Genomic DNA, 25,256 nt, shown 5'->3' on the forward strand with positions numbered 1-25,256 from the left:
TGATAAAAGCGAGAGCACACAAGGGAGGGGTGAGGATAGGTAAGACACCTAAAAAACTAGCTAGCATTTGTTGCCCTTAATGCAGAGAAACTAAAGCAGATACCTTAAAGCAACTGAGGCCAATAGGAAAAGGGGAACAAGTACTAGAGAAAAGGTTAGATCAAAAAGAATTAACCTAGAAGGTAACACCCACGCACAGGAAATCAATGTGAGTCAATGCCCTGTATAGCTATCCTTATCTCAACCAGCAAAAACCCTTGTTCCTTCCTATTATTGCTTATACTCTCTCTACAACAAAATTAGAAATAAGGGCAAAATAGTTTCTGCTGGGTATTGAGGGGGGGAGAGGGAGGGGGTGGAGTGGGTGGTAAGGGAGGGGGTGGGGGCAGGGGGGAGAAATGAACCAAGCCTTGTATGCACATATGAATAATAAAAGAAAAATGAAAAAAAAAACTGCATATACTGTATATTAGTTTTCAATCAGCAATGTAAACAATGTAATATAAGCATTACATGGATCCTACATTAAGATAAACCACACTATTTGTGCCAAAACAGATGTAATCGCTCAAATTCCAATCACTCATTGGAAAAGAGGTAACAGCATTATTTTATCTAGGTCCCAAGTACTTTATTTAGTAAATAATATGGGAATTATATATTCATTTCTTCCTAACACCTGTTTCCAACATTTAAACATTACAGTGTGTTAAGTGTTTTGGGCTTAGGATTCAATTGTAAAACAAAGTATGTGCTAGTCTTCCTTTATCAGGCCATTATGTAAAACATAACAAAATTTTAAAAGTTATACTTTGAGAAATTAAACATTTTGATTTTAGTTAAAATGCCAATTTCACAGTTATTAAGGATTGAAGTTCATAAATTGAGTTGACTATATGTAATATGTGACTTTGGAAAAATTTATTTTATTGCTCATTGATCAAGTATAAAACCAGTGAACTGAATAGCACCTTATTATCTTTTCTAAAATTAGATCCACTTGTTTACATTAACAGAGTGTTTGCAAGTAACTATTTCACACATCCAAATGTATATGTTTGTGCCATGTTTATTTTTTGTGTTTACAGAAAATTACTGTGAATATAGATTCTTAAAAAAACAACAAAGTCAGTAGTATATTCATGTGTATCAACTTTAAAAGATTCTGTGAAAAATTCTCTTCTATATACATCCCCTGTATTGTAATTCAAACCTGAAGCTCCCAATGTCACTGTTTTTTAGTAACACTTTTGTGTACTTCCTGACACATTTTGTTCACATGCAATCATATATATACACACACATAAAAGGCCTAAACTTATGACCTGACCACTATCTATGAAAATCTAGACAAGTCATTGAAACTCTTAAATGCAGGGCAAATATACAATGGAGATGTCAAAATAAATGATTATAATGTTTTAGTTTTAAAATCACTCATTGAATGAAAGCTGACAACAGCAGTTTACTCCTCCACTTATTTTCATCTCAAAGTTTAAACTTGCTTCTTTAAACTATGATTTTTCTGAGGTAACTGTTGCTCTTTGTATTTTCTGTTATCTCAGGGTACCTTTGATATTTATCATGATGTGACTGTCCTTTTATAATGTTTCTTCTATAGTGAGAGCAATATACAAACCTCCTTGACCTGTATTTCAAATGGACTAGTTAACATGTTTTCCTCCAAGGACCCATGTCCTAATGGCTCAACTCCACCTCCAAAGGACACCTGAACTCATTATCTATGATCTCTCTTGGGAAAATCTTCTATCAACATTCAGAAATAGAGTACTAGGTCAAATACATGCTACTTAGACTTGTCTTTCTCCAGAGATAAACAAGTGAAATTGGACTGAATAATAGAAAAAACAAAACAAAACAGTTTTTGTGCCCACAGAAAAAGAGGAATAAGTGAAAATATCATTGCCAGAAAAAAATTAATCGAAGCTCAGGGTTGGAGGTATAGCTCAACAGTGGAGTGCTTTCCTAGCATGCATAAGGATATGGATTTGATCCTCAGCACTGCAACCAACTGAAAAAATAATTGAATATCAGATGGAAGAAGGATGTATAGAAAATGTAAAAACTATTTTTTGAAATGTTAGGTAAACTGAAATGCCTTATAATATACTCTAGGTTATTTGGAAATATCATTTCTCAAATTTGTGCTGTTTGGCCATAAATTTGTTTGGATTCTTTGTATTTGCTGATTTGGAATATGCATATTTATAAAAAGTATCTATTTTTCCGGGCAATTTTTCTAAAGTTAGATATTAGAGAAGAATGCATCACTCCTGAAGATTTTCCTTAGGATAACAGAAGAAACCCAAAATAAAAGTGTTAATTCAGATTGAAGTAAGTCCATCATTTTAGTTACAGTAGGTTTGGGTTAACAGTAAATGGAAATCACATGCAAAAATATCCATAGCCTTCAGCAATCATCTGAGGAATATTTAGCAAACTAAAAAAAATAAGTTTTGCACTGTGATTTCCACACATTATCACTAATAAAAAATGGAAAAGGAAACCTCCAAGTTCTTCTAAATTATCTGCCTAATGCATTTTGATTAAACACTTCCACATGCTTATTATAAACCACTAATGTGTCTCACATTGAGATTTCTTTCTGTGAGTTACACCTCAATGATTTATAAGACCACTTTATGAGGAGAAAGTGGAAGGGATATTTGCCTTTGGCTATCTTTACTGTAAGCACATGGACAATAACTTAATCTTATGAATGTTCTCTTTGCAAAGCTATCATCAGTTCTTGGAACGAGGATTCTCAGAGAACCTTCTTACTGACATGTCATTTACATCAAAGACACTGACTTTTGTGTTTCAATATCCAATATTTTCCCAATCACAGATTTGCTCCAGGTTCTTTTCCAGTAATCTGAATCTATTTCCACTGACCTGGAATCCATGTAAGGATCCCTTACTTGCCAATAAGGGAGATTTTCTGGAAGATGGATTTATAGAAAGCAAATGGATTTTTAAATCTATTTCAATTATTCATTATTTGGATTGACTTTGGAGGTTTTAAAGGGTATGGTGGTGAACACATGAGGTGCATTTAAATTCTTGAAAGAGACAATTAGACTCGCTATTGTCTCAATTCTCTTTTATGTTCTCATGTGCCACAATCTGAAAACTCTTGTAGACCCACCTCATGCCCTCATTGCTCACAGATTCCTTAGAATACTGTTCTTCTTATTGAGATAATCATATAAATATGAACCAAGAGCAACTATCTATCTTTTTTTAATTTCACATCTTGTGTGAAATCTTAAACACTGAAATAGCATAAGAAAGTTTACTCAATTCCCTTGACTTCATGGATGATGAAACAGAGAGCTAAGGGGCTTTCCCTACTTTGTTAATTCATAACAGCCATACCTCTGGAATCTGAGTCTAGTTTTTCCTTCATCTCATCATAGTAATTTAAATACTTGTTCAAGGCTCGGCCAAACCAGTGTCAGATATTGTCACAGACAAACATAATTTAGAAAACATATAGCCTTCTTGTACTGTATACTAGATTCCAGGAAAAAAATATTTATCAGTGTTAGATTTTGGTGAAAAGGTCAGCATGTATAAAATTCATCCAGTACATAAAAGATAGCATAAATTATGTGAAAAAAATCCATGTTAGATTTTAAACTGCATCCTCCAATTCCCCTGTATTATCAAGCCATGTAGAGGGGAGGATTCTACTTAAAGAGTAAATTTATGAGTGCCACCAAAAGTTTCAAGAAGTAATTCGGCACCAGCCAGCTGCTTTTCTCTGAGATTGCATGTCTAAATTGTTATTAGAGAGGTTTACAGTCTCACCTGCAGGAAGAACCTTCAGAAATGAGAGTCAGAAATGGTAGATTTCTGTTTTCTCCCAGGAGAGAATGTTTCAACTGTCAATGGGCTAATACCAAACAGAGTTCCCTCTTAGATCTAAGCATATTTAAGAAAAGCTGATCATGGATGTTACATCTTGAAGAAAGGAATAACAAATGAGTTAACTTTTCCTTTCAGTAACAAGCTGATCACAGGGAAGTAAATTCCAGAATATTGTTAAGGATTATATATGGCTTTTTGTCCCTCAATATTGGAAGTTTGGTTCATCAGGACATGCTGAGCATGTGGGGAACACTGAAAAACAACAAAGATGGTAATTTCGAGTTGTTCAGTCTTGTTTCTTTTTGTTCTTTTTGTTGCTGTTGGTATATGTTACTTTACTCAGTTATTAAGCAAAATGTGTCTTGGTAGTCAACTTTATCTCAACATGGCATGCATCAGACATTATTATTCTGAGTAACTAAGTTTTCAGCCTACTTAACATTATTCAATGACTGCAATAAAACTGAGTTACTTTTTAGGTATACTTATTAATACAGTTGAAGTCACTTAGTTTTACTACCTACTATAATTTAGCAAATGGGCAACTGTCTGCACAAGGAGAAAAAGTCTTCATAAGAATGTAAATTTAAACTTATCTCTGTTGTATTTGACTATGTAGACAATACTAGAGGAACAAACAAAAATTCTCGTTACTCACTCCTCCACTATCATCTAGGCAGAAATTGCAACACTTTAAGGGAAAACAGCAATGTTCTAACATTTTCAATTTGACTTTGGAAGTAAGAAGTAGTTCTGGTAGTTCTAAAACTCTACATTCAATGGTGATTTGGGGGCAAGAGAGTGGGTAACATTTCTTAAAAGCATGAGTGGTAAGATTAGTGTGCTAAAAATGTACATTTGGAATTGCCACTGTTTTTAGATAGCAGGAAAAACAGTGAGACTTCCAAGAAGTATGTCATGTATTGGATGAAAGAAAAGGCCACAAACTTCACATGCATATGTATGTATATATAGATAGATACATGTATAAATCTATTTATTTATCTATATTACTTGTATATATTTGAAAAGAAAAAAATTCCTTGCGATTTTTAAATTATACATCTTACATGTATGTAAGCATATGTAGCTTATACATATAAGCAGGCAAACATAATCTTTAAAGATGCTAAGTTTATGTGAATCTTTGATATGCACATACATAGGTGAGCTGTAGAATATACTATGAGTTATACAGGTATTTGCTCCTATACAGCAGCATTTGAGTTGGGTAACACTGGCATGTTAAAGCATAAAAGAGCATTTAATTTAACATCTGTGAATAAGCAAAGCCTTCTGTTAATTCACATTATTTCAGAAAATAGGTTCTGATTTCCATTAACCTTGATTATCTTTACTTGTCAAATAACTAACATGCTGAGGAAATAATAGATGCCTTTTTTTAAAAAAGCATTAACCTACAGCAAGGAAACTCCTTTTCCAGGATTTATAACCACTGGGCATAACTTCTTCAGGCAATCGAAATATCCTCCAATCAAAGATGTTCACTTTGCTCATTGTGGATAAAATAAATATACAATCCAAATTTAACCTCACTTTCAAAGGCATATGAGTCGGTCTCCCGGCATGTCTTTCCTATTTAAAAAAATTTTTATGATGGTAAATAAACCCTGGAAAATTCCTTCTCAGATTTTACCACCTGAAAATGCAGCTGTTGGCTGCCACTGTCGCAACCTCACAACTCCAAACTCACGTGCAAACCTCATCAAGGGCAGACATTTCTAATTGATTCCAGAAGTATTTCTTTTGCTTAGATCAGGGGGCAAAGGAAGAATAATGAGCAGCTTTTCAGAGGGAACTGGGAGTTAGGGTGTTGAGGGGAGGGGGAAGGGAGCTTTTAAAATCTTGGGCTTGGCCAGAAATGCATAGCAATTTTACGGTCAATTGGCGAGAGCATCTGGAACCAAGCATGAGGGCCTCACAGTTGATGGTAGTGAAACCAGCTTATGGGCACCAGCAAGCCGGTAATGAGTCCCTGTCATGTCCTAGTGGAAACCATGTTGATAGTCTGCCAAATATCCCTGTGCTTTTCCTCAGAGACAGGGTTCTCTTCAGATCCTGTGTCTAGTATATAAGATTTTTTTTCTGCCATGGATCTTCACCTATTTTAATTATTGTTAAAGGCAGCATAAAAATATCAGAATATGTATGTGTTGAATTCCTTGTATGCTGACAAAGCTTTCTATCACAAGACTATGATTGCTTTGATTTGGGGATATTGCTTTGATGTGGGGAATATATTTTCCAACCAGTGAGCCATCTTGTTATTGCACAGAGAGTATTGGATGCTCAGGTCATAAATCATAGCATAGAGCATGGCACAATTGGAGAGAAGGCGCAAAATGTGATGTTCTTTATTAGTACAAATGTAGAACACGTGGTTAAGGGAAAAGGTGTGTTCTTTTAAAAATTGTAAACAGAAAACCAAGAATGATATGGAAATAATTTCTTTAATGTATAAATGATGTTTACTTAAGTTGCTGCTCTCAATTTACCATGTCAACACTGGTAGATTATACTACAAATAAGTCAGGTAATAGAACAGCCATGAAAAATGGAGAGATGTCAGTCAATCTGGTAGAAACTTGTTGCCAACTAAACAAGGAACCTTGCACAAAGCTAGACTTCTGACATTCTTAAATCTCCATTTTTATCCAAACACTAAATCAATAGGGATTCTATCCATTTGAGAACTCACTCAGAATTGCAAAGTTTATGATGTTAACCTACGTTTAGAATGCTTGCCTTTTTAGTTGATCTATACCTTGACAAGGAATCACTTCCTGCTTGCAGAAAAAAATAAAACAGGAGAAAAAAGCAAGACAAAATGAAATGAAACAAAAAAAGTTAAAATAATGAAAAATACATTTAAAAGGCTTTAAAAATTTAATATATTTGAATGCAAACTTTTCATTAAAAACACAGACTCTGATGATCAAAATATATGTTAATCAGGAATATATAGAATTAGTATTGCTTAAAATGCAGGAAAAGTGCTAGGTAGCGAACACGTATTTGAACATCAAGTATGAACAAGAGCACACTTGATGAACACCTGTGCTAGTACTTTTAAAATAAGGGCCTGAGGGAAAAGGCATAGGTTGGTAAGAATATAAGTTATATTCATGTCCTTTAACTTTTAACTTTCTTTATGATATGTAGAAAACTCTCATGCATTAATATTTTCTTGGATGTGGTTTCAGTATTTTAAAGTCCCATACATATGCCAATATTTACTGGGTCAAAACTTGTCTCTTTGTCCAGCAGAAAGCAGTGCTATATCTAATACTGTTTATTTTATTTACCTAATATTTCCTTGTTTATGGAAAGAACATGTTTAGTTTTAGAAATAGCACGGGGAGTAGACAAAAAAGGGAGACCACATAGAAATCTCCCTCAAATACCTTATCTTCAACTTTAAGTAGCTTACCACACAACATGGTCCATCAGTTATTTTCTATTCACCCTTACAAAAGAGTAAACATTGTGTACATGATATATACATGCATATTATGAAACATCCCCTCATAGGAGCGGTAACATCAAACGTTTGTTAATTGTTGTGATGATAAACCTTATGAAAGATTATATCCCTAGATTAAGAATATCATGAGAATAAAACTATAAGTAAATTAAAAGAAAGTAGCAGGATATTTAAATTGAGTTGAAGGTAAAGGAAGAAAAAGAATGGGCAAGTCTTATAATACTAGCAAAAAAAATCTCAAAGAAGATTTGCTAATAACCTTAGATATTATGCTTTTTGCTGCATTTTGCAATTATTTGCTAAAAATGAAAATACACTATGTAACATAAGTCATATTCTCTTATATGTTACATGAAGATAAGATCTCTATATAATCTGAGACTATGTTCTGGGGTAGAATGGCTTATTTTGACCTATAAATGTCTGATGGACGTGTAAAAAGACAACAATTGGCCTGTTTAAGAGAGGATTCATGAACAAAGGAGATTTTTTCAATATGCTTCAGAAATGTTCATATAATGTGGATTAATTTTGCATACATTTTAAGTATGAGTCCTGTCCTCTATATGAAAATAGAGGAAATCATCATCTTTGCTCTGAGCCATTCACCACCTTGGAATTCAGGAAGGACAGATCTGATTTAATAACATCTTTATAACAGAAACCACTCCTAAGGAAAGGACCATCAGAACCTCTGCAGGGCCAACCATTAGCCAGGCAGCAATGGCTCTTACGGTAACAAGGTCCTGCCTAACCAATTAGGAGACAGTGAACCACGAGACCACCTGTGGCTGCCACCTATGACCACCTGAACACAGCTGTGCTTAATAAGCATGCTTACTTCTCCGCCTGCCCCAAATTCCTCTTCCTCTATTTAAACTTAATGCAAATGTCTGTACTGGAAGGATGGATTCAAAACTCCTTTCTCTGAACTCCACCATTACTCTTCAGTTTGACATACTGGGGAGAGTGGTTTAACATGACCTTTGAAACTCAAGAGTTTGGGCCTGGTGCCAAAGACTCCTCTAACATATGTACCTAAAATTCAAACAGTAAGCCTTGCAAAACAGCCAAGATCATGGTATTATTCTTCAAACTATACATTAGCTTTACATGTTTGCATAGCCTGTATTTGTTACTTTACCCAGAAGTTATATAAACTTATACTGGTGATTACAGGAGGAATTATAGCTGAATATATCTAACACCATATGGAAAAATTTTAGGTTTATCTCAATCATAATGGATGGCATAGCAGTTTCATCTTCACAGAGGGTGTATTGTATCATATGGCGTTACTCTATGGTAATAAAATACCTTTGAGTTTAAATAAGGAGTAATGAGACAAAGTACAAGCTGGGGGAAGATACTTTTAATGAACATAAGTGAGAAAGGATTACTATTATTGTCATATATTAAGTTTCTGAAAATCAAGAAGAAAACAGTGACCGAATAGAAAAATGGATAAAAGGTATGAAAAAAATAACACAGGAAAGGGAACATAGATGGCCAATCAGTATGCAACAACAATCCACCTCAGCAGTAAAAAAAAAAAAAAGGAAATTAGGAATATAAAATAGTATATTATGTAATATTAGAGATGGACAATAACTAAAAAAATCAGACAATTACAAATTTGGTGATGAAATTTACACTCTAGTAGTGGAAAATGTTATGAGCACTTTGGAAAACAATTTGACATTATCTCTAAAAATTAAACAGACACAATTCCTAAAATCCAGAGATTCCATGCTTGGCTGTGTAATCTAGAGAGACTATGAATATACTGTATGCACTAGAAGACATGTACATTAATTTTCTTTGCAATATTAAGAGAAAAACCTAGACAGAAACACTAGAGAATAAATATATTTTGATATGGTCACATAGGGAAGTAATTTTATACTAATAAAATTAATAAACTACATCTGCATGGAATAAAAGATAAATTTTAAGACCAAACTTGTTTTGCAGGAGACTATATATAGTGCAGAAAAACCCTCTATGATATGATGCTATTTTATTACACTCACAAACTTTAAAAAATGAAATCATGTATTACTTAGCAATAAATTTCAGAATTTATGAAAAATTATAATTTGCTTAGCAATTACGACAATAGTAAGTACAAAATGTAAAACAATGGTTCTATCTGTGAAAATACAAAATAGGGATCGTGTAGGTAGCAGATCACATGGTGCTGCTAATACTAGTATTATAATATTAAAATTTTATTTTGGATAATGTAAATTTTGTTGTTTTATAAAATATTTAATCTAACTTAATATCTATCAATTACCACATAAAAAATATAATTATGAATAGTTATAAAGAAAAAACATATCAATTAAAACTAATATAGTCAATACTCATATGGCTTTTTGGGTTTTTCAGTGGTTTGGAGTTTGAACTCAGAACCTTATACTTTTTAGGTAGGCACTCGACCGCTTGGGCCACACCTCCAGCCCAAGTTACCTCTCGTAAATGCATACGTTTTTTCAGTTTGTAAAAATTTTTAAAATTTATGTAATACTAAAATAAATTTAAAACAACAACTGTATACTATGAATACTCATAAGTGTGTGTTAGTTTTACCTTGAAACAAAAATATATGAATCCCTAACTAGCATATGTATGACTTTAGACAAATTTGTTCACAACCTGTGGTGACAGTACACACTAATCATCATTGTGATAAGAACCCATAGATCCATAAATCTATGCAACCCTCTTGCAATTGATTTTACTACCCTTCAAAAAACAGAACAAAGCTGTTTCTTCATTCTTTTTTGGTTCATCTGGAGATTTGCTTTGGCCAATGGAATGTGACATGAATATGTGAGTTCTGGAGCCTGGGCCTCAGGAGCCTTGCAGATTCAGCCATCATAGTTTTATAGGTGTCAAGTAAAGAACCTGGCCTGGCCCACTGGAAAGAGAGAAGCCACAAAGAAGGAAATGATGTAGTCACTATTGAAAGTCAGAGCCAAGTACCCTTCAGCTCAGCTGAGCCTTTATACTGATACAACCCATAAAGGAGCCCAGGGGAAAGCAGAGGAGCATCCACTACCCAACTGTGAGAAATAATCTTCATTGTTTAAAGCCAAGGAGTCTTGGGTTGGTTTGCTATGCAGAACTGACAAACAGCAAAGAAGGTTAAATTTTAATGTAACAAAATTAAGAGAAAAAAAGAAGAAAGGAACAATCTATGAAAACATAAAGCTACTAAGAACTGAACTTTCAGATCACACATATTTTGACTAAATATTTATTGAGCAAATAAATATTGAAGAGTCTTGTGAGTGTTGGTTTCCTCTCCTGCATAGAAAATGACAGAGAGGCAAATTGATGACTTTGGTTAGGTTAATATTTTATCAAAAGAACAGCCCAAATGAGAAATTTCATTTCTGAAACTTCCAGAGTTGGAAGACAAGTGAGATGTTTCCTAAAAGGTGAAATTCATACTCCATCTAATTTCAGACAGAACTGAAAATTAATGAGCTAAGGTTCCCTCCAAGGATTCCTTACTTGGATGCAAAGGAAATTTTTATTATCCACACCGAGTCTCCTTTCCAAGGTCTCTAAGACCTGAAGTGCTACTTCCCCTATTTTAGTAGGGACTTCTGGAGCCCAGAGGATGATGCATCCTATACCTAGCTCCATTGTTCAAATCTATGTATGCTCTGATGAAAGAGAAGTCCAATACATGCCCTCAAGGTAGATCTCTGGCACCTAGCACTAGTGAGGTTGGGACATAGAAGCACTTCTTTAGAGTTTTAGAGCTGTTAATTTGTATCAATTTTGTTTGGTTGTATTAATTGAAGTTTTTTTTATAATTACATATACTTTTTTTAACAAATAAGGATTGGGATGGAAATATAAATACTTGAAGGGTGTTAGTCATCTTCCTGCTCCTGTTACAAAATACCTGAGCTGAACAACTTAAAAGAGGAAAGATTTATTTTTCCCTCAGAGTTTCAGAGGCCATGATTGCGTGACCCCAATGCTTTGGAACTTGACTGAAGTATGAAATCAGGTGGAGAGTACATGGTGGCTAGGAAGCAAAAAAGAAAGCAGGGGAGGTTAGGGTCCCAATATCCCTTTCAAGGGTACATTCCCAGTGACCTCATTTTCTTCCACAAGGTCCAACCTCCTAAAGGTTTTACCACCTCCCAATAGCACCACAGGCTGGTGACCACGTCTATAGTATGTAGACTTTAAGGGACATTTCAGATCTAAACCATAACAAGTCATGATTTTTTAAAAATAGGATTAAGAGGGTTTAGGATGAAGCCCAGTGGTAGAATGCTTGCTAGCATATGCAAAGCCCTGGTTTTGCATTGCAAGGGGAAAAAAATAAAATGAAATGGCGTTAAGATAAATATCCCTGTATTTCTGAACGATCACATGGAATGCATTTTTATAAGGGCTCTGTTTTCAGATATGAAATTTTATGAATTAATTAGATAGTTAAATTTTTGCTAGTGTTTCTTTTTATATTGTTTAGAAAATTCATGACATTCTAAATATATATTTTGGGGATTTCTATTTGTGGGTATTACTAACTTGGTTTCTATCACTATAGTAAAAATTTTTTTATTTAAAATAAATACATTTACATTTTAAAAGATAATTTAAAGGTACTGAGAAGAATCAAAGTGCTATGGATATGTAATCTTAATTTTATTTGTAGAAGTATAATTTTTCCAAGAAGTTCCAAATTGGAGGCCAATAAAAAATATACATAATCTTTTTCAAAACTCTGTCAGAAACACACTCTTCCAAAACTGCCAAATTGGCAAAATCTTCAGAGACGACTGTTCAGAGAAACAGCTTAAGAGGATGCAACCCCCCCAACCAGTCAATGTCCCCCAACTTCTCAGAGAAACAAATGGCATTCAGCCACCTGAGACAGTTCAAAAGGACTTCATGAATGAGGGGACTTCTCTAGAGCCAGATGGAGTCAAAGATCTCTAAGTAACAAAAGCAGAGAGATTTTCAGTAAGGGGCTCTTACACATGTGCTGTAATATTTTAGTCTTCTAGGCTTCTGGCAAATGACAAAGTCATATCTTTGGCCAAGGCTTTCCGTTTAAGCAAAGGCAATATAACTTTCAATGGTGTCTAACTTCTGCTCAGACACTGTCAGTCTTCTTTCTGTACAGAACTAACTCACTGATGCTTACTCTCTAATTGGACTAACACCACCCCCTGATCCCTAATGTAGACAGTCTTTAATTGCCCACTATAGTGACAGTCCAAAATAGAGGGGCATCTAAGAGTTAAAAATAGCTACAGACATAAACACCTATAGGTAAATTAACCATAAGACTCTCTGTCACTTTTCAAAATGAATTAGATTCTTTACCCTTCCTGCTAGACTTGGTAGGACACCTTCTGATGCTTCTATCATTGTTAATGTTTGCATCATGCCTTCTAAACAGATTTATCTCTTCCAGAATGAAAGCCTTTAGGATCCAAATCATGAGGTAACAGGGCTATTGGTCTCTACAAACAAACAAGATCTCCATGAGCACCCCATATCTCCATGAGAACCCTTAGTTGTAATGAATAATAATTCAGACACCTTTTGTCCATATGAGTCCCAAGGGAAAAAATAAGAGAGATAATTTCTCCTTGTAGGTAGAGTCTGCTGCTCCTTGTCAGCTCTAAGCAGATGCTGAAGCTAGACCACCCCCACTTTATCAACCCCCAAAAAGGGATTTTTTTGGAATATTGTCTCTTGGGGAATTTGAGGCAGGCTAAAAGTAGGAAAAGTTTGAGGTTCATGTAGGTTGCCTAGGGATGGCCCAGACCACCAGCATGTGGCTGGAAACTGTCCATGGCCCTCCCCACACATTCATTACTGGGTGGGAATCTCCTGGGCCTGCCCTCCCCATGGGGTAGTGTAAGTTTTAAAGGCACCTGAAAAAGAAAAGCACTCTCTCTCTGCCAGCAGAATCCACCTGTGCCCACCATTCTTCCTTTGTATTTCCTTTCCTAACTTTTAATAAACCCCATTTACAACCAAAAAAAAAAAAAGAAAGAAAGAAAGAAACACAGTCATCTGTGTATTAGAGCCATCATTTCTTTTATCCACTTATTCCTTTTTCTTAGCTTAACTTTACAGATTGAGGAATGATCTAATAATGACAAGTGATTTGTCCATGGAAATTTTCATATGGAATGTTATTCAGATGCTTATAGACTATGGTAAAAACATTTGGATTTAATTCTATGTGCCATCTAAAGCATTGAATGGTTTGAATTAACTTCATTTACCTCATTGTATACACATTTTAGAGGACAATGATAAGATATAATAAAGCCTTAAAGTAGGATGGTAACATTGGAAATGGAAGTAGAAGATGTATCTTGGTTTAGAAGCCATTGAGGTTACCTCTGAGCAGATATGAATGGAAAAGTAGGTTATGACTCCAGAAGGTCATTATTTCCAGGAGAAAAGCATTGATGCTGCATATCCGAGATGTAAAGTCTTCAGGGAGAAATAAAATGGGTGGGAGAAGGATTTAAGGAGTCACTTTTAGATATACAACTTTGTGATATTCCTAATCCATCCAAGAGCAGATATTAAGTAGGCAGTGTAATATGTGAGTCTACCACTGAAAGTGGAAGTCTGATCTGGGGATAAACATTTGGTAGTCATCATCTCATCCATGCTATTTATATTTATTTATTTATTCATTTATTTATTTGACAGTATTGGAGTTTGAAGTCAGGGCCTTGTGCTTGCTAGGCATGCACTGTACCATTTGAACAATCCCCCACCCGTTTTGGCTTTAGTTATTTTTGAACAGGATTTTGTTTATGCCTGAGCTGGCCTGGACCAAGACCCTCCTATTTAGGCTTCCTCATAGTTGGAATGTCAGGTACACAGCACCACACCCAGATTTTTGTTGGTTCAATTGAGGCCTTGTGAACTGTATCAATGGGCTCGCCTTGAACTGGGATCCTCCTGAGCCCCAACTCCTGCAGAACTAGAATTACAGGCATGAGCCATATATACCCAGCTTATCCATGATATTTAAAGTGACAAAAATGAACAGGGGTGGGTAAAGAAGAAAGCAGGCTCCAGACTCAGGCCTCAGACAGTAACATCAAAAACCACAGTGTCTGGACAGGTTAAGGTATTAGTCATGGTTCAGCACATTTGATAAAAGTGTGCACGCCAAAGCCAGACGGTGGGGGTTTGAATACTGTCTGTCCTTTAAACCGGACTTAGACCTTGGACAAATGATTTGTCTTTAAAATGTATCAGTTTCTTGTGACTTACCAAAGCACCTACAATATAAAGGTGTTGTCAATCAATATTTATTAACCATTTAAACACTAACTGCAGTATTTGTAGAATGAAAATACCTATAATATAATTTTACAATATTGATATAAATGGTGTTATGTATAAACAAGAAAATTTTATATGTGTGTTATTTAATTGAAGCTTGCTAATCATTTTTGTGATAAATCTATGAAGGAAAAGTCAGCAAGTAAACTCCATTTCTATTCTTTTCTGCTAAGCTATGTTGAGTAATTCACATTTATGGACCAAATATTAAATAAAATGTTTCACATGATGCTTTATGCTTTATGATCATTGTAATCACAATTAGTTTTTTCATAACCATAAGATACAAAGACTCTAAAACTTTCCTTTTTATACTGTAATTGAATAATTAAGAAATGAACAAACAGCATAAATATATTTTCCAAAGAAAATTTAAATACCAAGAGAAACTAGGGAAAAGAACTTGTACTCAGCCTTCATAATGCACGTGCCCCATATTAAAAACTATCTGAAGTGCCCCAGAGCCTGCATCCTTAGTAGCACTACACAAGTGAAGAAAAAGTATGCAAAAGCTATAACCAATGCTCCAAAGCCTGGAGTTCCCACATTAATGAATAGTATATGCATATTCTCATGCTAACACCTGAGACCACATGCAAATAAAATCAGGTTTTTATCTTCATGGAAAATACAAACTTAATAAAAATAATAAACAAAGCAAGAATATGTAGCCAAATGTAATTCCTCTGCCTTCTTCACCTTGATGGTGCTGTTAGGATATAGCTGGAATCCAGACCTCTTAATGATTGCAATTGCTTGAAATCATTCCAGGTACTGAATGATACCTCACAGAAACAGGGATCCCAGGATATAGATAGGAGAAACAGGCTCCCTGTTCCCTGTCATTGTGAACAGAAGGCTAGTGTCTTTAACTGAAGGTGTGACAACTCACTAGTCTCTAGTAGTGTCTTTTATATATTTCTTCTTAGTACATGTTACAAAACCCTGAACATAAATGTAGTTGAAGAAGAAAACCTTAATGTTACATTAAAGGTCATATATGTTCATTAAAAATACTACATTCGTCACAAAGGCAAACATAAGAAAGGAAAAAAACAAGTCACATCACTACAAACAAGATGTGGACCATCTACTTTCTCTGTGTTGAGTAATTTACTTCTATATGCAAAACAGATTAAAAATCCTGCCAGCAGGAAGATAACTAAAATTCATAGACCCAATCTTCCCAAATAAAATTGAGTTTTGAAACATACCATCCACCATGCCAACTCTTCTTCCTAGTCTCCCATATCTGTTCATGTCAGTGCCACTGTGTCAAGTCCTCTTCTTTTTCTCACACTCCTACTCTGACATATCAGAAAAACTTGTCTCCTCTACTTTAAAATCACTTCCCAAGCTCTGTTAGAGTATCACTCTTGCACACCAACTTTCGTCACCTGCTTCCTAACTACATCTTGTATCCTCTCTTGCCACTTCCCTATTTTCGGTCCTCAAACCACTAGTCAAAATTTTCTTAAGATCTGTCAGTTCATACACTTCCTTGCTCAAATTCTTCAGCAGCTTCTCATTTCATTTGTAGTAAACCCCAAAATGTCCTATGTGATCTGAGCCCCATTACTGCTCTGACCACAGTTTTAAGTTTTTTGCTTTTTTTATATCACTTTCTTGTTCACTCTCATTCATCTGTGCTGTTTTTGGAATATAGCAGGTACACAAAACTTTGTTATATTTGGACTCTATCTTCCCTTTACCTGCTCTTTTCCAGGAATCCACAGACTTTGCCCTCAACCTGAGTCTTAACTGAAATTCCATGATTCTTCCCCAGCTACTGTTATTGTTTTTTTTATTTTACCTTTTCTATTTTTTCCTACTATACCCGATTTCTGTTTCTTCATAGTACTTACCATCACCTCACAAACCATGTATGTGTAGTTGCCTCACATGAAGTACAAATATTTGTCAGAGTTATTGTCCGTACTCTCTCCACTATGACTGACAGAAACTAGGTAGGATTGCTCTGTGATCCCCTGCTATAAAATCCCTTTTTTCCTGAGTGTGATTGAGAACTGCTTCTTGCTTCTCTCCAGTAGAATGGAGGCAAATGTGAAAGAATATTGCAGGTGATATTAAAGTCCTAAATAATGCTATTTGATGTAATAAAATGGAAGATAATCCTGGAAGAGCCTGACTTAATCAGGTGAAAGCTTTTTAAAAAGTAACTAAGCTGTTTCTGCAGCAAGAGCTTCTTTTCTACTTGCTTGTTTGATGAAGTTAAGGAACGATTTTATGGAAGCTCATTTGTTAAGGAGCACCAGGCACCTTCTGTGACCTGAAGGCAGCTTCTATTCAAAAACTAGCAAAAATCTGGGGCCCTATGTCATGGAAATGCAAGGAAATTAATTCTGTCAACAACTCAAATGAACTGGGCAGTGGACATTTCCTTGGGTGAATTTCCAGATGAGCATGCAGTCTAGCCAATATCTCAAATGAAACCATTTGAGACCATGAGCGGAGTATCAAGCTTAACTTTTAGTGTCTGACTTCCTAACTTGCAAAAACTGTTAGATAAAAAAAGTGTTGTTTTAAGCCAGTAGATTCATGATAATTTGTTATGTAGCAATTGCAAATTCACGTTGATTAAAATCTGAGATCCACAAAGACAGTACTTTCACTGTGTTTTTGGTGAAGCAGGCATTTAATAAGCATTTTCATTGAGAATATTAGGCGAGCTGGTTCTGTCTTGTGTGGGCATTTATTTATCTTCCATCAGGATCCACACTTTGGGCTGTTGTTACTATTCACCCCAACACTTATTTACACAACTATGGTCATTCTGCTTCTGGACTTTTTACTGCATTTTCTTCCTTCCTTTTCATTTGTGCAAATTCTCTCTTACTCCTATGCACATCTTCAGCAGGTATAAGCTGGCTTACCCTTTAGGAGTGATGTGCTTCCATTTCATGATTTAAACCAAAATCTGCAAGTCAAATTTTATAATCTTTCTGAATTCTAAATTTAAAGTTATCACCTTTTCTTTTGGAGTCAACTTGCAATATTCAACACTGATATTCTCAGATCTGTATTTTCATTGCCTTTTAATTCCCTAGTCCTCAAATAAATTTTAAATTTGTGTGCATATCTTTGTGTACATACATGTGTAGTATAGATCAAGAGATATAATTATTACTAAACAGTCCTCACTACTTACATGTCGGATAATAAGCTAGATTGCATAGACTATATCTCCTTTACCCATTTGAATCTCCACAGCTCTTAAGGTTTTTATTTTCTTTTTGCTGAGGAAATTAGGCTAAGAGAACTAAGGTATGATAATTTTGAGTAACTACCTTATGGCCACACCACCAATTAAGTGACAGAGCTGGGATTGATTTGTATGACTTCAAAGCCAATAAGGACCTCAGATAACATCAGAAACTATCTCCTAAATTAAACTATCTCTAACTAAATAAAAAACTATATGAGACAAAATGCACAGAAGCATCCAAATATGTGCAAATAAGTATTTTCTCATCTAATATATGTATACAGATGCTGCTCAACTTTCAATGAGATTGCAGCATCATAAACCCATCATAAATCAAAAATACCATAAATCAAAAGTACCTTTAATGCACCTAACTTACCAAACACCATAGCTTAGCAGTACCGTGCACAGTAGAGCTATTAGTCGCTCACCTGCCTGATGATGTGGTTGTGTGGAAGCTGGGCTCACTGATATGGTCCAGCAATCCAAGAGTATCATAGTGAATATTTATAGATCAGAATTTTTTAAAAAGTTAAAGTAAGATTTCTACTGGATACATATAGCTTTTACATTATGAAAAAGAAAATCATAAGACAAATTCCTGTGTTTGAGCACAGATGGGTCCATCTGTATACTTATCAAAAATAGCTACTCCATCAGACCTTGCTTTCTTCTCTTTGTTATAAGTGTTCATCATGTTAAACATTTATAAAGCTACTGATATGATAAAATAGTCACAAGTTCAGGAGTGCATTTTTTGAAAAACCAAATTACCTGTGAGTTAGCAAAACCAAAATATGTGTGCATGTGAATGTATCAAATGATGAGTGAATCAAAGAGTGAAGGTATTATGTTTCTGTCAAGTTTGGGATAAGAAACCAAGTTTTAAAGGTAGTGTTCAAAATGTTTGTTGACTTAATCCAAAGAGAAATGTACAGAGACATGAGCTAATCATGGTCCACATTATAGAGATACCTGCACATTGAAGTGCTTCAGATTACAGCAGTATTTATAAATGAAAATGCCCCACACATGCCCTTACTGAATATTATTATGGATATAAACTTAAAGAAGTAAATCTTCTACATACAGGTCACAGAAAATTCAAATACTTTGTATTTCTGACCCTGTATTGCCACTACCCCAAAGCAGTTTTAAATTGAAATGAAAAATGATTTTGGGCTGTTTCCCATGACAGTAAGAGAAAGAGATAATGGTATTGGAAAGACAGAAAGAGAGAGAGAGAGAGAGAGAGAGAGAGAGAGAGAGAGAGTAAAGCTGTAAGTATAGCCAGAATTATGCTCTTTCTTTGTTTCTTTGTTTTTAGTCTAGAAGGACTGTTAGCATGGCAATCTATGGAGTTTGACAACAGTGAAACAATATAACCAAAAATCTCCAGTTAGCCTTCTAGATAAATAGAGGAGTCAAAGGATGCAAGTTGATATTGCCAATATATACACATTGATTTATAAGAGAAAAGGGATTAATTGCTTCAGTGTCACTGATTCTAGTGATAGCTTCAAAGAAAAATGATGAGAACATTGTGTTCTTGTAGCATAATCACTCCTAGTCAGTCAGCCTTAACTCATATTGAATCGGGTCGCTGAGGCAGACCATTTATTAAGTTTCTATACTAGTGTTGTATAAAAAACAGTTTTATTAAAAATTATGATAAATGGCAAAGGTTTACATAAAGTTCCAAGAGATAAAAATGTTTGGAAAATACAAATTTGAAATGTACGATTAGGAATATAAGAATAGATAATTGGCTGTATTTTTTTAAATGTTGAACTTTAAAAAGTAGAAAAGAGAAAAGAATCCCTTCACAGGTAAAAATGTTGATAATAATATACTTGCCTAAGTTTTATTCTGCCATCTACTTGTTGGAATCTGATCAGGGATGACTTGTTCTGTTTTAATCATTGGCAAATCAGGGACTTAGTTTTAATACTGTGATAATAACAGTGAGATGGACAGTGATAACTAAAAGTTATCTTTCCTATGTCATCTCTTTTGTGGCATCTCATTTTTCCACCAAACCATGCATTAGCCAGTTATCCTTCATTGTAATGAGATGCTCGTGACTGGAAAGATTTATAAAGAGAGGTCCATTTAGCTCAAAGTTTTGGTGGTTCAAGGACATGGTGCCATCATGAGATGAGCTCTGGAGAGAACTTCACAATAGATGACATCACAGTGGTGGGAGCATGTGAAAGAAGGAGAGATCACATCACTAGACAGAAAGTCAGAGGGACTGGGAAGTGGCCTGACTTGTTCTTTTATGACAATCCTCTCAAAGAACTAACTCACAGGTCATATAAGAACTACCTTAGTCTCTTCCAAGGTGTGCTCCCATTAACCTCCCATTAAGCTCCAGCACTTACAGGCCCAATTCCCGACATTGCCAAACTGAGGACTAAGCTATTATCATGCAAAACCCACATCCAAACCATAACACCATTTGATGTTGATACTTAAGTTCATCTAAAATATCAACAACAGCAATAGCAACAATAATAATACCATCTGACATTTATTGAACATCTGAAGAGGAAGTTTAGGACAAATATTAGATGGACTAATAATTACCAAGGACCTGAAGGTAGCAATCAAAATTGAGCAACATGGCTTCAAAGTGTTACTCTTAAACCACTTACCTTCACCTACTAAAGTGAGTAAACTAAGATCATATCATCACTAGAGCTTATCATATCCTAAAATTGGACACATTACAACTGCTGTCTACCATCTCATCATCAGAGAACCCCAAATGCAATATATCTTACCAAAGGATATGCCCCATATGTTTAAAATCACAGCTAATTTAAAGAATTCATATTTTCTGTTTGCCTTTGGAGCATGTGAGATTAACTACCACACGATGTAACAGCAAGTGCATTAACTAGAACTGTTTCCTCTCATGTCTATAGTTAGACAGTCCCTTATTTACAGTATAAAAATTTTATTTTCTTTTAAGTTTCCTTGTGGCATCTATATTTCATTAAATATATATAATTTATGCTCCATTTTCTTCTAGGTTATAATCTAAAGAAACAACATGTGCCCACATTATGTAAACTTTAAGGTAAATTTAAATGTGAGTACATGATATCTAAAATCATGATACTAACATTTTAAGTTTCGTTATTAACCTTCACATAATTTTTTAAAATATGAAATATATTTTCAAGGTTCAGAAACTTTAAAAGTACCAGAGACTATTAATTTAAAGAAGAATTATCTTCTTCTTCCCTTTAGCCACATGATTCACCTTTCCTTGCTACAGAAAACTAAGCTTTAGGTTCCTGTTTCTCTTCCTGTATATATTAGCATGCATATAATAAAATATATTTACACATGCATATACAATGCTTTCCCCCCACTTTTATACTTACATTCATTGGGTGGTGGCACACTCTTCATGTCATGCTGTAGCATGTTTTATTTTACACATTACATGTATTACAGAGACATTATTTTAAGAATCAAACATAATTTTCAAATAGATACTTTAAATGGCATTAGATTGTTCTTAGTATTTCATGAACGATTCTGTAATAAATAACATTGCACATATATAATCACCCATGTGAAAGCACAGTATTTCTATAGCATGAATTCTTAGAAGTTGAATGCTAAGTCTAGGGTATAGGTTTGTAATTTCTAGACATTGTTAAATTTCATCCTAAAAAGTTGTTCTAATTTATAGTTTTTCTAAGTCATAACAGTTTCTATATTACTTCTTCCATTAATACTGGAGGAATGTTAGCATTCATGTTTTGTGTTTAAATAAACTTATAGATTTCACATTCTAGTGACAGTGGCAGAACCAAAATTTTAAAATATAACAATGAAATTAAATAGTAAAAATGTAAATACCCTATGAGAGCAAAAATGATAATCAATATTTTTAACTATTGTATAGGATCTGAAATAATATATAGTAGTTTAATGTAGTTTTTGAAAGATAAGTTTTATTTGTCACAGGTCATATTGCAAGAAATGTTTTAGTTATAGAAGAAACTCATTGAATTCAGTTGTTTTCTTATAGAATTATTACTTTTTGTAGGTAATTGACAAAGCACATTAATCATAATTTTATCTTTTAAATCTTTGAGAGATTTGTCATGGGCTGGCGACGTGGCTCAAGCAATAGAGCACTTGCCTAAGCAAGCCTGAGGCCCTGAGAGCAAACACCAGTACCACCAAAAAAAATTAAAATCTCAAGTGGCAGAATCCTTGTCAAAACTTCTTGTACAATCGCTTCTGCCACTTCTTGAGGACCTACTATGAGGCATAATTTCTTCAGAAACATGCACATAATTTATCCAAAAATTCTTGAACTATCGATTTAAAGACCAGAAAACTGGCTCAGTGGTATTAACTAGATCAAAGTGACACAACTAACAAGTTTTGGTTGGTAAGTGAATTGGTAAAATTTCCTATAAGTACTATTCACAAATTATATAGAAAGAGCACATCATTAGATGAATGACTTAAATATTAAGTAGGTGTATAATACACTCTATAGCTACATAAAGCAAATATCTTACCTCAAAAACAAATGACAAGGATGGGACAAGTGGCTTTAAGTGACCAAATCTGCATAGCACAAGGAACATCAAGCAACGGAGAGTTTCCATAATTGCTGCCTTGGGCCTGGAATATAATGTTATTAACATCCATCAGCTATAAGTAAGTGCTTCAAGAGTTTATGCTGTAAATAATGTAGTGATAAAATTCTTCTTTTAGTTTTAAGAAATGCTTAGTATTTTAACAAATTTGAGAAGTATGTTCATCTGAAGCTGTTTGAAAAGAGGCATTCAACTACGAAAGAAAATGCATCATTTAAAAAAAAATCTATCAACTTATTGCTTAAAGAATTGATGAATTAGAATAAAATGTATTTTCAGATAAAAATAAAACATTAAGTAAATTTCTAGAGTTTAAAATGACAATCTCCTCACTGATTCAGTGCCTTTTACTTCATTAAAGTGGCTTATTGGGGGTGTTCCTTCCACGGGTGACCCCACAGCCTTGGCTGAGGTAGCGGCTGCTGTCCTCAGTCTAGGCACCTTGTCTGGAGCTGGAGCTTTGGCCTTGGCCTCCTACAGGGTGCAGGGCTCCCAGTTCCAGGATGCTTATGGAGAGGAGCTCTTTGAGAAGACCAACACACACCACTTCTTACACAGCCTGACCCTATTGCGGAAAGACTCTCTGGGCAGGGTTGCTGCCCAGTCTCTGGAACTGCCTTATTCTGCACCACCTTTTTCTATCCAGCTCTGAGTGGAGAGCCTACCATCCAGACTTTGGGCTGGTTCGAGGGAGCCTGGTAATCTTGGGTTGGCTTGCCTTAGCTCTTTGAGATCTCTTTTGTTTAGTTGTGGGCTTTCTGAGTAATTTTTTAAGAGTTAGAACTGAAGGGCTGAGGAAGTGGCTCAAGGTAGTAGAGCATCTGCCTAGCAAGCCTATAGCATGAGGGCCTGAGTTCAAACTCCAGTACCACCCAATAAATAAATAAGCAAATAAATAAAAACAGATTTGAAAAGTCTTAAAAAAAAGAGTTAGAACAGAAAGGGAATTAAAAGAGAAAAACAAAATAAAACAAAAAATGTCTTTTTGGTTTAACTGATATTGCTATCTACTTTAAAATAATGAAGAACTGAATATTACAGTCCAATATCTATTTTTAAAGCTGCACGATACAGTTACATAATACACTGATATTTTACCTCTGTGTGGAAAATTCTTAAATTTAAGAAAATAGAAAAATAATCAAAGAACTTTAGTTCTTGCCTTTGGTCCAGAAGAAATCCAATGGAAGTCAAGGTCAGGATAATGAAGAAAACCCTCAGGAGGAGAGTTACCTGTGACAGCGCCTGTCAAAGAAATACAAAGATCAATGGATCCTTTAGGAGAGTTATTAGAAGGGACATTAGGAGCTAATGCTGCCAAGAAAACAGTCCAAATTGTGCTCCCAATTATACAATTTGTCACTGACTCTTCCAAAAGGTCAATTATATAGAGGACATTTTGATGTTATCTTATTGGATGCAGAGGGAACGAGTTCGACAATTTCATGATATTTTGCTTAAAGTGTACTTTAAAAAAATCTCTCCTTTAAAGTTTTGACTTTAATAATTGTTTGAAGCACATGAGCCCTTATGTGTGGAGAAATTCACATTTTTACAAATAAATACTACATTCCAATAGCTATTTTTAATATCACAATTCCTTGTGATTTTAAATCTAAAGCTTTTTTTCATGAAAAAAATATATAAAGGAGAATGTGTTCATGGTTGCAAATACATATATGAGATTACACAGGTGCACTCAGATTCTTATTTGATGAAAACTACATATTCATAAGTGCATGTCAAAAGTTATCTTCTGAGTTACTGTAACAAAACATATTTTCCTGTAAGAATTTATAATTATGCATTTTTTGCATGTCAAAATTAATAACATTTACTGAGCACCTACTATTTTCACAGCTTTCATGCTATGTGTTTCTCATACATTATTTACTTTTATATTCTCAACAACCTTGTAGAGTAGGTGATGCTATATCTGCTTTATGTACAGAAGCCTTTCTCTGAGAATTCAAAGGGTACATGATTTTTCCAGCATTACACAAAAAATAAATGACACCTCTAAAATTCAAGACAGGCTTGCCTGATCCCAAAGAATGACAAGGGTAAAATACATATGGGCAACAAGTTTAAAGAAGCCAGTGGCAGAGATGTAAATTGAGGTTACATAGCCAAAGTTTAGAGCCAGATGAAGTCAGCTTTAGGCTGAAAGTGGAATAGAACATTCAAGGGAGGGTTGGGGGGAGAAATGACCCAAATATTGTATGCACATATGAATAAATGAAAAAAAAAAAGAAAATTCAAGGGATTGAGGACATGGTCCAGGGTTGTTTACCAACTCAGTGATGATGCCTAAATTTCACCTTAATGAAAATAGTAGAGGTGTGATGCAACAGATTGACTAAACTAGTAATCTAAATATTAAGCAAATACTCTCCCTTCCTCTGCCTGGAAAGAACTATTGGTAATTTCAATTCGTTCTTCTCCAAAATCTCCACCTACAACTTAACTACGTCTTCCCAAAGTTATAAACAACAAGCAAGAGCCACCAGTACCTTGGATCTATATCATTATAACTTAGCCCTATCTCTCAGGGGCAACTTTCTGGGATGACAGTCGGAATTGTCAAGGAATTGTACATTCACCAAATGATAGTTTAGAAGAAGAGTTTTGCTGA

At 34.7% G+C, this 25,256-nt stretch overlaps 1 protein-coding gene and 1 pseudogene across 7 annotated transcripts in view; one reads left to right on the forward strand and one right to left on the reverse strand.

Annotated features, from left to right (window-relative positions):
* Agmo (alkylglycerol monooxygenase) overlaps positions 1 to 25,256 on the reverse strand; it is a 345,305-nt gene that overhangs the window by 146,845 nt on the left and 173,204 nt on the right. For 6 of the 7 annotated variants that reach the window (XR_012445222.1, XM_074065070.1, XM_074065069.1 and 3 more), the window contains exons 11-12: positions 23,784 to 23,866; positions 22,541 to 22,646 (exon numbers count right to left, since the gene is read on the reverse strand). Coding sequence is in view for 6 of the 7 variants with exons in the window: in XM_074065070.1 (XP_073921171.1) it covers positions 22,541 to 22,646; positions 23,784 to 23,866 (189 nt within the window). In the remaining variant the exon portion in view is untranslated. Of the gene's footprint in view, positions 1 to 10,034; positions 21,540 to 22,540; positions 22,647 to 23,783; positions 23,867 to 25,256 lie in introns of those variants that run through there. The other variant, XM_074065072.1, reaches the window with a different exon arrangement.
* LOC141416843 (transmembrane protein 256 pseudogene) lies at positions 22,749 to 23,352 on the forward strand (annotated as a pseudogene).

This window comes from Castor canadensis, chromosome 2, assembly GCF_047511655.1.
Source record: "Castor canadensis chromosome 2, mCasCan1.hap1v2, whole genome shotgun sequence".
Classification (NCBI taxonomy): Eukaryota; Metazoa; Chordata; class Mammalia; order Rodentia; family Castoridae; genus Castor; species Castor canadensis.